The sequence below is a fragment of the Oncorhynchus kisutch genome, linkage group LG24 (genome assembly GCF_002021735.2).
Source record: "Oncorhynchus kisutch isolate 150728-3 linkage group LG24, Okis_V2, whole genome shotgun sequence".
NCBI lineage: Eukaryota > Metazoa > Chordata > Actinopteri > Salmoniformes > Salmonidae > Oncorhynchus > Oncorhynchus kisutch.
In genome coordinates, this window is record NC_034197.2 from 10,466,496 (window position 1) to 10,484,506 (window position 18,011).

Here is an 18,011-nt window from a genome sequence, read left to right on the forward strand (position 1 = left end):
CCCTTGATGTGGTAAACTGAGGCCTTACCATGGCAGAGGCTGCCAGATTACTTCACCCCAATCTGAAACGATCAACTGTCAATTCGATCATGAGAACATTTCGTCAAGAAAACTGGTAAGTCTGCAGGATATGCACTATGCTTTACCATTACATTTACAGTCAATAACATATTGTAATGCATGTAAATTCACAACACATTTTACAATATTCATACAGTATGATCTATTGAAAGTATACTCTGTTCTACACTCAGAATTGATAGAAGACCCCATGGTGGTGGCCATGTGCCGACCGACCAGCAGTGGTGTAAATGGTGAGGGCCAGGAATAACATTCGTCTGTCCGAAATAAAGCAGGCCATTGAGGAGAACGATGACACCTTTGCCAATGTGGCATCCACCAGCCTACCAACAATCACCTGCCTTTTGAAGAGGCACCAGGTATCTATGAAACACATTTACTTGGTGCCTTTTGAGAGAAACAACGACCGGGTGAAACAACTGTTCAGGTACAGCACTATATACTGTATTACTGTTCCTATTAATGCACATGATACTTCACAATATCATATTGGATCTATACTGTAAAAATAACTAACCAAATTATATTTTTAGTGGGTGATTGTGCTTGATGCTGCTGTAAACCATCACAAGTATATCTTTATTGATGAAGCGGGCTTCAACCTGGACAAAACTCAGCGCCGTGGGCGAAAACCTCATCGGCCAACGGGCGACCGCCCAAGTGCCGCCCAATGTGGGGGAAACATCTCCATGTCCACCGCTATCTCTGAAGACGGTGTGGTAGGACGTAGGGCATTACTTGGATCCTGCAACGCTACACACCTTATTGTGTTTCTCAATGAAATTGAGCAAGCCTGTCAAGGTGACGGGGTCACCTATGTCATCGTGTGGGCCCATCCCCGATTCGTGACCCTATACCTGCTCCGATACTCTCCTTTCAGCATGGAGATGGAAGGTGTACGATCCCCATCCCCATGAGTGTGCCACCTTCCTTATGGCCATGGATGAGGCATGCGATGACTTCAATGAAGATTAGATTCGCCATGCCAAAAGGTTTTTCCCGTGGTGCATGAATGATGAGGACTTTTACTGTGATGTGGATGAGAATTTATGGCCAAATGCTCAAGACAGGCTTGAATGCATGCTAAATGTTTTCTTTTAATTTAATTTGTTGAATTTAATTTTTCATTTCATTCAACAGTACACCGAACAAAAAAATGCTTTATTTTTCAGATATAATTGCATGAATGATTGTAGAGGATGTCTTCATTGATCACACCTTTGATTACACATTGGATAGATACTATTGAAATGATAGATTTTCAGAAAATTGTTGGGTAATGTAAGTGTATTGCATAATGGGATCTACTGTAATTTACAGAACTGTAGCATATTACTTTCAGCATTTCTAAGGGCGCTTTGAAACAACTCAATTGAAAACATATTGTTGTGTTTTGGTGATTAAACCAATGTTCTCATTACATTTCACAATAAACATATATTTTTAATAAATGGTTGTGTAGTGATTAATGTACCAATGACAGGTTTTTAATGAAAGACTGGCTGCGTTACAAGTGTGACCAGTTTGGAGCTTTGTACCAAGAGTTGTGAAAATGTACCACGTACTTGTGAAAATAGTACCAAAGCAATAAAAAATTAAATTTCAGCACGCTTTAAGGGAAGGGCATTTCACATGTACGTCACTTACACAAATGGCTGATTGGCTGAGAGAAATTGATCATAAAAACGTATGTGTTATGGCTTTACATCCCCTGCTTTATTGTGGATTGAGAGTTACGTGTCTAACAGAACACTGTGGGTGTTCTTTAATGGAAGCCTCTCCAACATAATTCAGGTAGAGTCAGTCATTTCCCAGGGCAGCTGTCTAGGCCCCTTACTTTTTTCAATCTTTACTAATGACCTGGCTCTGAGTAAAGTCTGTGTGTCTATCTATGCTGACGACTCAACACTATACACACCAGCTACCACAGCAAGTGAAATCACCCAACACTTAACAAAGAGCTGCAGACATTTTCATAATCAGTGGCAAGAAATAAGTCCTAACATTTTTCCAAAACTAAAAGCATTGCATTTTGGACAAATAATTCACGAAACCCTAAACCTCAACTAATCTTGAAATGAATAATGTAGAAATTGAACAAATTGAGGAGACTAAACTGCTTGGAGTAACCCTGAATTGTAAACTGTCATGGTCAAAACATGTTGATGCAACAGGAGCTAAAATGGGGAGAGGTCTGTCCATTATAAAGTGCTGCTCTGCCTTAACAGTGCTATCAACGAGGCAGGTCCTACAGGTCCTAGTTTTGTCACTCCTGGACTACTGTCCAGTCGTGTGGTCAGGTGCCACACAGAGTGACCTAGGAAGAATTACAATTGGCCCAGAACAGGGCAGCATGGATGGTCGTAAATGTAAACAGAGAGCTAACATTAATCATATGCATGTCAATCTCTCCTGGCTCGAAGTAGAGGAGAGATTGATTTCATCACTACTTGTATTTGTGAGAAGTATTCACATGTTGAATGCACCGAGCTGTCTGTTTAAACTACTAAGACACAGCTCAGATTTTAATTTAGATTTTTTTTATTTCAACTTTATTTAACCAGGTAGACCAGTTGAAAACAAGTTCTAATTTACAACTGCGACCTGGCCAAGATAAAGCAAAGCAGTGCGACAAAAACAACACAGTTACACATAAACAAATGTACAGTCAATAACACAATAGAAAACATTTAGAAAAATCTATGTACAGTGTGTGCAAATGTAGAAGAGTAGGGAATTAGGCAATAAATAGGCAATAGAGGTGAAATAATTACAATTTAGCATTAACACTGGAGTTATAGATGTGCAGATGATTATGTGCAAGTAGAGATCCTGGGCTGCAAAAGAGCAAGAGGGTAAGTAATAATATGGGGATGAGGTAGTTGGGTGTACTATTTACAGATTGGCTGTGTACAGGTACAGTGATCTGTAATCTTCTCTGACAGCTGATGCTTAAAGTTAGAGAGGGAGATATAAGACTCCAGCTTCAGTGATTTTTGCAATTCGTTCCAGTCATTGGCAGCAGAGAACTGGAAGGAAAGGCGTACCCATGATGCCCATGCATACCCCACAAGACATGCCCCCAGAGATCTCTTCATAGTCCCAAAGTCCAGAACAGATTATGGGAGGCGCACAGTACTACATAGAGCTATGACTACATGGAACTATTCCATATCAAGTAACTCATGCAAGCAGGGAAATCAGATTAAAAAAAAACAGATACAAATACACATTATGGAACAGCAGGGACTGTGAAGAGACGCAGGCACAGACACACACACGATAACATACGCACTATACACACACGTATACATAGATTTTTTTGTTGTAGATATGTGGTAGTAGAGTAGTGGCCTTGAGGGTACACACTTAATGTGTTGTAAAATATTTTTTGTTTTATTGCGTATAACTGCCTTAATTTTTCTAGACCCAAGGAAGAGTAATGGGGATTCATAATAAATACAAAATAGGCTAGCGTTAGCGCTGAGCATTGGGTGTCAGTCAGAGTTATTTAACAGTACTTTTAGTAAATGGGCAAGCTAAGGATGTTGATTTAAATCATGATATTAGGAAAAGTGTTTATTTCCAGCGAGGGTATTTGATGGGTTTCGTTTCTGTAAATAGATGGTTGGCTAGCCAGCTGAGACCGAAAAGTTGAGAGAATGTTTTTCTGACTGAAGCACATATCTTCTGACAGTGACACAGTGCCCCCCTGTGGACTGAAGCTGAACTTTACCACATTATATTAAACCCTGTTTAAATTAGCAATGTTGAGGTGGTAGAACTGACTAATATTCTATGTAACTATTCGTAAAAAACTGCCCATTATGAAATTGGAGAAACAATTTAATTGTAGCTATTTTTAGATTTTTATCTGTCATGTTTGGAGTTGTGTTGCGCTGTTATGCGGACACTTGCATTTTTTTTTTACAGTTGAGTTGAGTTGCCATGGTTGTGTCCTCATGAAACTGGTTGAGAGAATGCCAAGTGTGCAAAGCTGTCATCAAGGCAAAGGGTGGCTATTTTTGAAGAATCTAACATATAAAACATATTTTTGTTTGTTTAACACTTTGTTTTGATTACTACCTGATTCCATATGTGTTATTTCATAGTTTTGATGTCTTCACTATTATTCTACAATGTAGAAAATAGTAAAAACCCTGGAATGAGTAGGGGTGTCAAAACTTTTGCCTGGTACTGTATATATCATTTACGTGTTTTTTTTCTTCTTCTGCATTTTCTTATATCTTAAAGATATAGGACAGATACTTCAAAACTTTATTCCTCATGATATATTTCCCGACTGTCTTTTTTTTGCCATTTATGAATGTGTTATTAATGCATTTCTATTGGCTATAGTAGAAAAGGCCAGATCATGTATTTACCTAAAGTGGTCCTAAAATTGTAAATCAAATAGCTAAATGATCCAAGGTATGACCATCTTAAAACAATTCCATATGTCAGCTTAGAACAGAGAGAGGGTGTTTGTGTACTGTAGGATTCTTTAATTAGTTTGGTTCATTGGACAGTTCGGAGTCTATTTTTGAAGTGAGTGTTTTTTGGCAATACACTGTATATATATTTGCTCCAGAGTAGAGAGTATGGTTCCATAGTAAAGAGCAGAGAGTTCCAGAGTAGAGAGTTCCAGAGTAGAGAGTCCCAGAGTAGAGAGTTCCAGAGTAGAGAGTCCCAGAGTAGAGAGTGGAGAGTTCCAGAGTAGAGAGTTCCAGAGTAGAGAGTAGAGAGTATGGTTCCATAGTAGAGAGTAGAGAGTTCCAGAGTAGAGAGTTCCAGAGTAGAGAGTTCCAGAGTAGAGAGTCCCAGAGTAAAGAGTTCCAGAGTAGAGAGTCCCAGAGTAGAGAGTTCCAGAGTAGAGAGTCCCAGAGTAGAGAGTAGAGAGTTCCAGAGTAGAGAGTCCCAGAGTAGAGAGTTCCAGAGTAGCAACTGTAATTGAGTACTGGCAGTGTCTGCTGTGGCAGGTGGGCATGAGGCATTTATAAGTTATATTCTTCAAGATTTCAATGGGTACAATTTCATAAATTCAGAAGTCCAAAAATGGATGTAGCCCCTTTAACAATAACCCTTACCTAACCCTAACCTTAACCCAACTTCAATGGGGGGTGGGGATGTCCCAAGGATCCCATATTTGAAAGGCCATTTTAGGCTGTCAATGGTTAGAATGGTTTTTGGGGGGGCCTCCCGAGTGGCGCAGTGGTCTAAGGCACTGCATCACAGTGTTAGCTGTGCCGCTAGAGATCCTGGTTTGAGTCCAGGCTCTGTCGCAGCCAGCCGCGACTGGCTTGGCCGGCAGGGATGTTCCTGTCCCATCGCACACTAGCGACTCCTGTGGCCGGCAGGGATGTTCCTGTCCCATCGCACACTAGCGACTCCTGGTTTGAGTCCAGGCTCTGTCGCAGCCAGCCGCGACTGGCTTGGCCGGCAGGGATGTTCCTGTCCCATCGCACACTAGCGACTCCTGAAGCGCAATGCACGACACGGTCACCAGGTGTACGGGGTTTCCTCCTGGTGCAGCTGGCTTCCAAGGTTAAGCGGGCGTTGTGTCAAGAAGAAGTGCGGCTTGGCTGGGTTGTGTTTTAGTAGCGATGGGACAAGATTGTAAGTACAGTCGTGGCCAAAAGTTTTGAGAATGACACAAATATTTATTTCCACAAAGTTTGCTGCTTCACTGACTTTAGATATTTTTGTTACTATGGAATACTGAAGTATAATTACAAGCATTTCATAAGTGTCAAAGGCTTTTAATGACAATTACATTAAGTTGATGTGAAGAGTCAATATTTGCAGTGTTGACCCTTCTTTTTCCAGACCTCTGCAATCCGCCCTGGCATGCTGTCAATAAACTGATGCCCATTCTTGCATAATCAATGCTTGGAGTTTGTCCAAATTTGTGGGTTTTTGTTTGTCCACCCGCCTCTTGAGGATTGACCACAAGTTCTCAATAGAATTAAGGTCTGGGGAGTTTCTTGGCTATGGACCCAAAATATAGATGTTTTGTTCCCTGAGCCACTTAGTTATCACTTTTGCCTTATGGCAAGGTGCTCCATCATAATGGAAAAGGCATTGTGCGTCACCAAACAGTTCCTGGATGGTTGGGAGAGGTTGCTCTCGGAGGATGTGTTGGTACCATTTTTTATTCATGGCTGTGTTCTTAGGCAAAATTGTGAGTAAGCCCACTCCCATGGCTGAGAAGCAACCCCACACATGAATGGTCTCAGGATGCTTTACTGTTGGCATGACACAGGACTGATGGTAGCGCTCACCTTATCTTCTCCGGACAAGCTTTTTTCCGGATGCCCCAAACAATCGGAAAGGGGATTCATCAGAGAAAATGACTTTACCCCAGGCCTCAGCAGTCCAATCCCTGTACCTTTTGCAGAATATCAGTCTGTCCCTGATGTTTTTCCTGGAGAGAAGTGGCTTCTTTGCTGCCCTTCTTGACACCAGGCCATCCTCCAAAAGTCCTCGCCTCACTGTGCGTGCAGATGCACTCACACCTGCCTGCTGCTATTCCTGAGCAAGCTCTGTACTGGTGGTGCCCAGATCCCACAGCTGAATCAACTTTAGGAGACAGTCCTGACGCTTGTTGGACTTTCTTGGGCGCCCTGAAGCCTTCTTCACAACAATTGAACCGCTCTCCTTGTGTTCATCGGATCTTGATGATCCGATGAATGGTTGATTTAGGTGCAATCTTACTGGCAGCAATATCCTTGCCTGTGAAGCCCTTTTTGTGCAAAGCAATGACCTGTGTTAACGAGAGAATCACTGACATGATGTCAGCTGGTCCTTTTGTGGCAGGGCTGAAATGCAGTGGAAATGTTTTTTGGGGATTCAGTTCATTTGCATGGCAAAGAGGGACTTTGCAATTAATTGCAATTCAGCTGATCACTCTTCATAACATTCAGGAGTATATGCAAATTGCCATCATACAAACTGAGGCAGTGGACTTGGTGAAAATGAATATTTGTGTAATTCTCAAAACTTTTGGCCATGATTGTACCAATTGGATACCACGAAATTGGGGAGAAAAAGGGGTAAAAATTATATATATAAATAAAATAAAATGTATATTATAAAATGAAATAAAATGGTTATTGTTTTCCTACTCGAGCTCTTAGCACTTGTCGTGAACACTCCATGGGAGAACCTCAATTGCATACTCTTTGGTTCCTCTCGCCTCGTTCTCAAAACCTATTGGAGGAGAAGGTTTGAGAACTAGGCGAGAAGAGAGAGAGGACGCGAGGAATATTCCATTGGGATCCTTCCCATTTCGTTCCTCCGAGATAGATAAGTTGTTCCCTCCGATCACTCCGGGTCCGACATGATGTGAACGCAGCATCAACTGCCACACAAAGTAGGCTATTCCAAAACAGGAAGTCATATTATTTACCTGAATACCTGACTGCACCTGCATTTTCATACCAATGTCGTCCACGAGGACCTATTAATTAATGGACAGGTAGCCTACATTTTTACTTTGAAGAAGACAAGGATGAAGCGCTTCAGTTCATCAAAATGTGTATCTTTTCTGACGACAGGTAAGGTGACAGTAGAGCTGAAATATCTCAGCGCTAGGGGGAAGAAATAAATAAATTCTGCTGCGAGGGTGACATGTGTCAGACCTTAGCGGCACTATTTGATATGTTACATAGATGGACTTTTAAAAAATATGTGAAGCGTATGGTTATGTTCAATGCATGCTTCTTTTGCTCTTTCCTTATTCAGTGCATGAAGTATAAAAACATATTTCCATTGTTATCATAATGTTATGAATTGTTGATCAAGTAAAACAGGTTAATGGTTTTTATTTGACTCAGTCAGTCCAATTGTTTTGTGGGTGGCATTTTTCAGCTAAACCCTGTAATTTACAGTAGGCCTATGTGGGAAGTCCCAGTTCCCTTTGCATGGGTTGGATTAGTTTTGTGTACATAGGCTAGTATACTTTTTGTGAAAATGGTTTGCCTTCCACACCATAATCTACCCTAAATTATAACTCTGTGTGTTACTGTTTTCAGACAGAACCCCCCATCCTGAGAACATCCACATCTCCTCACTACCTCCTAGTATTCCTATAGACCAGGAGCCAATGCATGGAGAAGGTAAGGCAGCCATAGAATTCGAACAGTGTAAAGTGTATTCTATGGTAGGAGCAGCAGAGAAGAAACCACTTCATTTCTGTGACATTGACTTGTTGTGTCAATGGCAGTCCATGTGCAACCTGACTTCAAAGAGGTTGGTTTGTCATGCACACACATCTCCGAAACCATACTGTGTAAGTAGGCTACATGTTACAGAAAATAAACTTGCTTTGCTTGCTTACAGTCCGGTTTTTGAGATCTACAGTACCAGTCAAAAGTTTGGACACACCTACTCATTCAAGGGTTTTTACTTTATTTTTTACTATTTTCTACATTGTAGAATAATAGTGAAGACATCAAAACTATGAAATAACACATCATGTCGTAACCAAAAAAGTGTTGAACAAATCCAAATATATTTTAAATTTGAGATTCTTCAAAGTAGCCACCCTTTGCCTTGATGACAGCTTTGTACATTTTTGGCATTCTCTCAACTAGAGAATCATGAGGTAGTTATCTGGAATACATTTCAATTAACAGGTGTGCCTTGTTAAATGTTAATTTGTGGATTTTCTTTCCTTAATGCGTTTGAGCCAATTGGTTGTGTTGTGACAAGGTAGGGATGATATACAGAAGATAGACATATTTGGTAAAAGACCAAATCCATATTATGGCAAGAACAGCTAAAATAAGCAAAGAGAAACGACAGTCCATCATTACTTTAAGACATGAAGGTCTGTAAAATTTCAAGAACTTTGAACGTTTCTTCAAGTGCAGTTGCAAAAACCATCAAGCGCTGTGATGAAACTGGCTCTCATGAGGACCACCACAGGAAAGGAAGACCCAGAGTTACCTCTGCTGCAGAGAGTAAGTTCATTAGAGTTAATTGCACCTCAGATTGCCGCACAAATAAATGCTTCACAGAGTTCAAGTAACAGACACATGAGTCAGGCCTTCATGGTCGAATTGCTGCAAAGAGACCACTACTAAAGGACACCAATAAGAAGAGACTTGCTTGGGCCAAGAAGGAGGTGTGGGGGTGCTTTGCTGGTGACAATGTCTGTGATTTATTTTGAATTCAAGGCACACTTAACCAGTATGGCTAGCACAGCATTCTGCAGCGATACGCATTCCATCTGGTTTGCACTTAGTGTGACTACCATTTGTTTTTCAACAGGACAATGACTCAAAACATACCTCCAGGCTGTGTGTAAGGGCTATTTGACCAAGGAGAGTGTGGAGTGCTGCATCAGATGACCTGGCCTCCACAGTCACCCAACCTCAACATAATTGAGATGGTTTGGGATAAGTTTGACCGCGGAGTGAAAGAAAAGCAACCAACAAGTGCTCAGCATATGTGGGAACTCCTTCAGGACTGTTGGAAAAGCATTCATCATGAAGCTGGTTGAGAGAATGCCAAGAGTGTACAAAGCTGTCATCAAGGCAAAGGGTGGCTACTTTTGAAGAATCTAAAATATATGTTGGTTGGTTGTAACACTTTTTGGGGGTTACTACATGATTCCATATGTGTTATTTCATAGTTTTGATGTCTTCACTCTTATTCTACAAAAACCCATGAATGAGTAGGTGTGTCCAAACCTTTGACTGGTACTGTATATCAGACAGCAAGCAAACATTTGAGTTGTGTCCTTTGGACTGCCACTGAAACAGCCAGTCAAAGTTGAGTGTTGTTATAAAAGTACTTTCTTGCTGCTGGCTCAAATAACTTTCAGATCGGCTTGTGCTTTTCAATGTTGCACGGTGTTTGTTCTTGCAATCAAATCTATATGACTGGATTATATTTATTGCAATCAGCATGGTTGGATTTCAGCCATGATACAGTTTTACTATAGGCACCACTGAGTTCATACTTGCCTGCTCAGCTGTACTGACAGGAAGGAACCAAATGTAATACTTCCTTGATGACATTACTGCGCTGTAAAAGTTGCAGTTGTAAAACAAAATTGTGCACGTTCTGTGACCTGATGTAATAGCCTGAACTGGTTTGACTGAGTTGTTCAGCTATGTTAATGAGTGTTTCTCTTATTTCAGGAGACATGGCACAGGGGAAAGCAGTTGAGACCACACAGACACAGCGAGGAGCCTCCTCTGTCTTTCCAGAGGGCCAGAATGGGGGAACTGATGTATCTAGTACCTATTTTCACCATAAGGTCCCCATTCCAGATGATGACAGTCAGGTATGAGAGAGAAAGGTCTCAGACTGCCTCTCTTAGAATCCCAATCATACTATGATTTGCTGGTCTGTTCAAAGTGAATAGACTTGCCTTACTTGATTTTGATATTACTTTTAGCTCATAGTGGAGCAAAGGGCCTCAAAAGTGCATCAGAATATATACTTTACATTTTGAAAATGTGGTTTTGGAGCAATAAATGTTTAAACCCTTATTCCTCCCTCCTGGTTTAGATGTGGTTCAGTTTCCGTAAGCTATGGGCCTTCACAGGACCTGGGTTCCTGATGAGCATCGCCTACCTAGACCCAGGAAATATAGAGTCAGACCTGCAGTCAGGTGCTAAAGCAGGATTCAAGGTACATGAAGGTTCAACGTTCTATTCAAACCCAAAAGGCTATTTTCCCAGACCAGATTAAGCATTATTCCTGGACTAAAAAGCAAGCTCAATGGAAAATCTCTCTTCCAAAAGTGCAATTTACACTAGGGAAAATTAAATTAATTTAATAAAGCCTTTATTTTATTTTTTATTTTATTTAACCTTTTATTTAACTAGGCAAGTCAGTTAAGAACAAATTCTTATTTATAATGACAGCCTACCAAAAGGCCTACTACGGGGGCCTGGGATAAAAAATAACAACAATATAAATATAGGACAAAACACACATCACAACAAGAGAGACACAACTACATAAAGAGAGACCTAAGACGACAACATAGCAAGGCAGCAACACATGACAACATAGCAAGGCAGCAACACATGACAACATAGCAAGGCAGCAACACATGACAACATAGCAAGGCAGCAACACATGACAACACAGAGAGAGAGAGAGCTAGCACTGGAGTAATTTGATCACATTTAGATATTTTTTTTGGGGGGGGGGTTCAGGTCAAGATTATAGCTGACATATTTGACTAGCTGTTCTGCATACTTTTTGGACAGAGGAGTAGACTTAATCTGGGTCAGGGAAATCTGCCTTTTTAAAGAACAAATTCGTAAAAATGTTGCGTTATGATTAGAAACGTTTGCGTGTGTATCATAGATGGATGACATCTCTGTTCTCCTCCAATGTATTCAGCTGTTGTGGGTTCTTCTGGGAGCCACCATCATTGGTCTGCTGTTGCAGAGGCTGGCAGCCAGACTGGGTGTGGTCACTGGGATGCACCTGGCAGAAGTCTGCAACCGCCAGTACCCCACCGTGAGTCTCCATTTTGTCGCTCACACTCTTTGAGAAACCCGACCAATATTGAATGAACTAAATCAAATTCTTCCACAGCCTTTAATACAGTTGCTCATCATAAATTACTTTTTTTTTGTACTAGTCTACAACTGTTGCTTTGTATTGGACGTCAAATGTTTCAGAATGTTGTTCAATTCCTGTATTTCTCTTCTGCCTAGGTGCCACGCATTGTCCTGTGGTTGATGGTGGAGCTGGCCATCATAGGTTCAGACATGCAGGAGGTCATAGGTTGTGCCATTGCATTCAACCTCCTCTCCTCTGGCAGGTAGATGACAGTACTGGACTATAGCCTATTACAGAATAGGGAGTATAGTGATATTGGTTACCCTAAATGATTTGTTACGTCCTGTGTCTACAGGATACCTTTGTGGGGGGGTGTTCTCATCACCATCATTGACACATTTGTGTTCCTCTTCCTGGACAAGTATGGTCTGAGGAAACTTGAGGCCTTTTTTGGGGTCCTTATTACAATCATGGCCATCACCTTTGGATATGAGGTACACAAGGCTTGACTGTCATTTCGATTATTTTGTGGAGGAATAGGGATTGTGGATGTACCCTGTACATGTACGCTGCCTGCCTTGTAGCAGTGATACCTGTATTCTCTGAGTGGACGAGCATTGTCCCTCTCAGTATGTGATTGTCTAATGTAGATGAAGGTTGTGGTGACCTCTGACCTCTTTTCCTCCCAGTATGTGACTGTGCGTCCGGACCAGGGGGAACTGCTCAAGGGGATGTTTATGCCGTACTGTGAAGGCTGTGGTCCTGTGCAGCTGGAGCAGGCTGTGGGCATCGTAGGGGCTGTCATAATGCCCCACAACATCTACCTGCACTCTGCCCTCGTCAAGGTAGCCATGGAAGACCACAGTGGCTCTATTTTAGAATCATATTAAATATTTTTCCACTCAATCACAATTACACTATCACTGTTGTATAGTCTTGCAATGTTTTATTCTGTAATAATGATTTTGTGGAGATATTGACAATCAAGAAACTGTTGTAGTGTGTCCGTTGATGATCGTAGAATGGTAGTGATTGTGGAATTCCTTTCTGTCTATGTGTGATTCTGTTGGACAATGCTCAGTCTCGACAGATTGATCGTTCCAGTAAGAAGGAGCTCAAGGAGGCCAACAAATACTTCTTCATTGAGTCGACCATTGCACTCTTCCTCTCTTTCCTCATCAACGTATTTGTGGTGGCTGTCTTCGCCGAGGCTGTCTATGGACGCACAAACATTGAAGTGGTGCGTATGTAGCTACTCTGTATGGTACTAAGGAACTAATCATTGGATTGTACAATACATGAACAATGAGTTGCTGCTAAGCCACTGTATCGTTTTTGTAATTCTTAACATGTCTTTATTGCTCTTCATTTCAGCATGACATCTGTAATGCAACTGGTATTCTTCACCTAGATCTGTTCCCCTTGAACAATGAGACACTGCAGGTGGACATCTACAAAGGCGTAAGGCTGCACTTTCATCCTCAGGCTGAATGCCACCATTTTGTTTTTCCCCCTGTTATTTTAGCTTGGTCCCAGATATGTTGTGCTGGGTGACAGTATTTGGCAAAACAATGATCATAGGAAATTATACTGAACAAAAATATAAACGCAGCTTGTAAAGTGTTGGTCCCATGTTTTATCAGCTGAAATAAAAGATCCTAGAAATGTTCCATATGCACAAAAAGCTTATTTCTCTCACATTTTGCGCACAAATTTGTTGACATCCCTGGTAGTGAGCATTTCTCCTTTGCCAAGATAATCCAGCCACCTGACCGGTGTGGCATATCATGAAACTGATTAAATAGCATGATCATTACACAGGTATACCTTGTGCTGGGGACAATAAAAGGCCACTCTAAAATGTGCAGTTTTGTCACACAACACAATGCCACAGATGTATCAAGTTTTGAGGGAGTGTGCAATTGGCATGCTGACCTCAGGAATGTCGTTTTAGAGAATTTGGCAGTATGTCCAACCGGTTTCACAACCGCAGACCAAGTGTAACCACGCCAGCCCAGGACCTCCACATCTGGCTTCTTCACCTGTGGAATTGTTTGGAGGTGGGGTGCTGCTGAGGAGTATTTATGTCTGTAATAAAGCCCTTTTGTCGGGAAAACTCATTCTGATTGGTTAGGCCTGGCTCCCCAGTGGGTGGACCTGACTCCCAAGTGGGTGGGCCTATGCCCAGTCATGTGAAATCCTTATATTAGGGTCTAATAAATGAATTTGAATTGAATGATTTCCTTATATTAACTGTAACTCTGTAAAATCTTTTGAAGTTGTTGCGTTTATATTTTCGTTCAGTATACCTAGTCTTTCATTACCATACTCCCAGGTCTTGTTTAGGACTCTGCTGTTGGGCTAGGTGTTTTCCTGACACAACACCGAATGTTACCCCTATCATTACAGGGAGTGGTTCTGGGCTGTATTTTCGGCCCTGCAGCACTATATATCTGGGCTGTGGGCATCCTGGCAGCAGGTCAGAGTTCAACCATGACCGGGACCTACTCAGGACAGTTTGTTATGGAGGTGTGTGCAAGAACTCATTCATTCATTCAAGGTCAATTGAATTGAGAGATAAGATCGACTTTGAGTCAACCCCTGGATCAATTCGATAAAAATAAAAAAAATGCTAATTGCTTTAGTAAGAAGTTAAAACGACAGTGGCTCAGCTCTGTCTTCACAAACACACACCAGACATGATATAAAACCCTACGTTAGCTCAATGAAAGTCACAGATCTTGAACCCATTCCGTCCCTACAGGGCTTTTTGAACCTGCGCTGGTCCCGTTTCTCCCGGGTGCTGCTGACCCGCTCCATCGCCATCACGCCCACCCTGCTGGTGGCCATCTTCCAGGATGTCACCCACCTGACGGGCATGAACGACTTCCTGAACGTGCTGCAGAGCATGCAGGTTATTTATTTGTTTAACCTTTTTTTTAACAGAGTGAGTCAGGTCAGACAGCAGTGCATGCAAATCCGCTAACCTTAACCCTAGTTTAATGTCCACATCCCGGTTCAACCCTAACACACAACCCTAACCATAACCCTAACCCTAGCTTCACATTGACATCCCGGTTCAACCCTAAACCTATCCTCAACCACAACCCTAACCCCAACCCTAGCTTCATGTCCACATCCTGGTTCAACTAAACCTAGCCTCAACCACAATCCTAACCCTAAATCTAATCCTAACTTCATGTCCACACCCCAGGTTGACCCTAACCCCAACCATTTCAACAGAGTAGTTGGCTGATAGTTGAAACATCTATTGGGGATTGTCAACTTCAAAAGTGGGACCCCTTCTCATGGCTGATTTCTTTCTCTCCCACTCACAGCTGCCGTTTGCTTTGATTCCTATCCTCACTTTCACCAGTTTATCCTCCCTCATGAGTGAATTTGCCAATGGATTGTAAGTATACCACAATTAGAGTGAAAACTATAACATTTGAGCTGCATTACATGTTACGTAACATACGATAATATGAGAAGATTACAAGTTTTTTTTTTATGCAACTGACTTCTGTTACTATCCATTCTCCTTTCAGATTTTGGAAGATTGGGGGAGGAGTTGTGATCTTGTTGGTGTGTTGTATCAACATGTACTTTGTAGTCATCTATGTGACCTCTCTGAACAGTGTGTGGCTGTACGTGTTGGCTGCTTTTCTCTGCATAGCATATTTGGGATTTGTGGGTTACCTGGTAAGTATTTTTTACATTTGAAATAAATGCTGTTTTCTTTATTTAGCTTTTTGAGTGGTCATGTTTCCATGTCTTTGCGAAGCATACCAAACCAAACGTGTTATTTAGAGGACCACTTTAATCTTCAACCACTGAGTCAGTTATTAAAGGTCCAATGCAGCTGTTTTTATCTCAACTTCAAATCATTTCTGGGTGCCAAGTAAGTACCTTACCGTGATTGTTTTCAATTGAAATTGTCAAAACCAAGCAAAAATAGCTTCTCAGCAGAGAGCAATTTCTTGAGCAAGAATTTTGCCATGACTGTCTGGGAGTGGTCTGAGTGGGGAGGGGGAAATAGAAAACTAGCTGTTATTGGGAGAGAGGTTTGGATTTCTTTCTTATTGGTCTATTAACTATTGACCGCATCGTGAGGTCACCAGGCAGGCCAAAACTCCATCCAACTACAACAGGCTGAAATTTCAGGCATTCTTTTCATATACAGCTCTTACACTTACAAAGGGAAGTATCATCATTTTCACAGTATTATTCCAACCTTATAGTGTGAAAATATACATCAAACATAGGCAAATCACTTTTTTTTTACTCCACTGGGCCTTTAAACTTTTAACAAACTTTGTGTGAGGACAGTTGTATGTGTAGGAATGCGGTCCTGGCAGTAGAATGATTATACGTTGTACTGGTTCTCTCACACCACTCTCCCCATCTCTCTCTCTTCCTCTCTCCCTCTAGACGTGGTTATGTCTGATAGCGCTGGGTGTGTCCTGTCTGGATGTCAGCTGCAGGGTCAGGGACGACACCACGGTTCTGATAGAGCAGCAGCCAGAGTTTGACTCCTGAGCATGGTTCCTTCCTGAATGTGTGTTTGTGTGTGAGGCTATGGGAGGAGCCTTGGGATATTTTGAAGGTGCTACTGTACAGATTGTAAGATTTGTTTACAATTTTGAAATGACTAATGTTCTGTAATTATATTTGCCTTTATGACAATTGTTATTTAAGGAATATGCTTGAATTAAATAACATTTAGTATGGTACATTTCATTAATTATTTCACTTTTCTATGTATTGAATTTTAAGATAATTGCCATATTAATGATCATACTAGGACTTTGATTTGTGAGGAATTTAGAAAAGGATTGTGAAATGGTACTGTACACTGTAAATGTCAATATCTATTTACTCTGAATGAATTACACCCTGAAATTGTTAAACGCAAATAAATGCTCCCATTTTTTATGTTGTGGTCAATGAGATCTACCATGGAAAAAATGGTTTCATAATGTATGTGTCTTGCATTCCTCAACTCCGCCACAGGGAGACACTGTGGATTCAAACTGAGGGTAATGTTTGAAAAGTATCAGTACTGTAGTCTACAACAACAAACATGGAATGCCATGAACATTAACATATTGTAAAAATGTATCACCATAGTGTTTTTATCTGTAGGTCCACCATGATGATTTTATTTAACCTCATGTCTTCTTTATTGCTTCCATATGCAATTGCTACCCTTCTGTATGCATCAAGTTCTCATTCACAGATAATGTTGTTGATTTTTGGAATTCTTATGCTGGTATGAACAATTGTGTCATTACATTTCCTGTAGCAATCACTGGTATAAAAGTTAAGCATATTCCAGACTGGAAGGTCTGTGACCTTTTTAAGAAAGAAGGCCAGAGCAGACAGACAGGTTTTCTTGACATTGTGGCGGCGGGAACTTTTTCCTGTCATGGCGCCAGCAGCCTTCTGTAAGGAGGGAGAGTCTTCCCACCTCCCCTCTGTGTTTTTGTTTTTCTCAATGAGCCGATCTCTCCCTGTGTAGGGCTCTCTCACAGCCTGTCCAGCAGGCCCCTTTCCTGGAAAAATAGCCCAGCAGAGGCCACTAAGGGGCAGAGGAGGGAGGCCAGGGCGGCTTCTTCCAGGAAATCACATGATCCTGGACCTAAAGTCCCAGTCCTACATAAAACCTAAGAAGTGACCAATCTCCATTGTATCAGGATGCTATTGACAATGTTGCACAGTTCTGTAAGTAAGTATTGAGGCACACATGGGACATGTATGCTATATTTCCTGAGTGATTGGAGATATGTAATATGGTTAATTGCAGTTTTGTGGGAATAGAAACTACAACATCCAGTGTTTTATTTATTTTTTATTCTGAACAATATATTCTCATATCAATATTGTTATATAATTTAATTATTTTTTAACAGAATTTATTAAGATGAAGTTCGATGCTGAATAGATAATTATCTGCTAATTTTTGTTGTTTTGTACAAAGGTTGATGTTTGATGTCATGTGAAACAGGTGAAGGATGGACCGGTAGAAGCTATATTTGCCCCAGGATGCTTTACCCCTATCCTCTGCTGTTGACTAAGATTGGAACAAAATTAAATATTTGACAATTACTCTGTCATTTATTAAGTCTAATTAAACATTTTAAAACACTTTGCTTGAAATGTGTGTATATATATATATTATATTTATATATAATTATAGCAAACAATTTTCCTCAATTATCGTTCAATGATTATTCCGAAAAATCTTTGCTGTTATGAACCATCATGTAGGCTGTGTGTACATTAGTTGCAGTGCAATTGCAACACCATCATTTACTTTGTAATCTACTTCATTTGAGTTAATACTACTAATAAAAACTTTACATAATTTAAGGCAATGTTGCAGGATGATTTATAAC

General features: G+C 41.0%; 1 protein-coding gene across 1 annotated transcript; it reads left to right on the top strand.

Moving 5' to 3' along the window:
* The first annotated feature begins 7,411 nt into the window (after positions 1-7,411).
* Positions 7,412-17,760, top strand: LOC109869355 (natural resistance-associated macrophage protein 2). Its single transcript, XM_020459439.2, has 15 exons — positions 7,412-7,637; positions 8,115-8,198; positions 10,230-10,375; positions 10,603-10,725; positions 11,449-11,568; positions 11,769-11,875; positions 11,969-12,107; positions 12,303-12,458; positions 12,695-12,853; positions 12,988-13,074; positions 14,023-14,142; positions 14,378-14,527; positions 14,952-15,025; positions 15,162-15,315; positions 16,045-17,760. The coding sequence occupies exons 1-15, from the start codon at positions 7,592-7,594 to the stop codon at positions 16,150-16,152; spliced, it is 1,773 nt and encodes a 590-aa protein (XP_020315028.1). The 5' UTR covers positions 7,412-7,591; the 3' UTR covers positions 16,153-17,760.
* Positions 17,761-18,011: the final 251 nt, after the last annotated feature.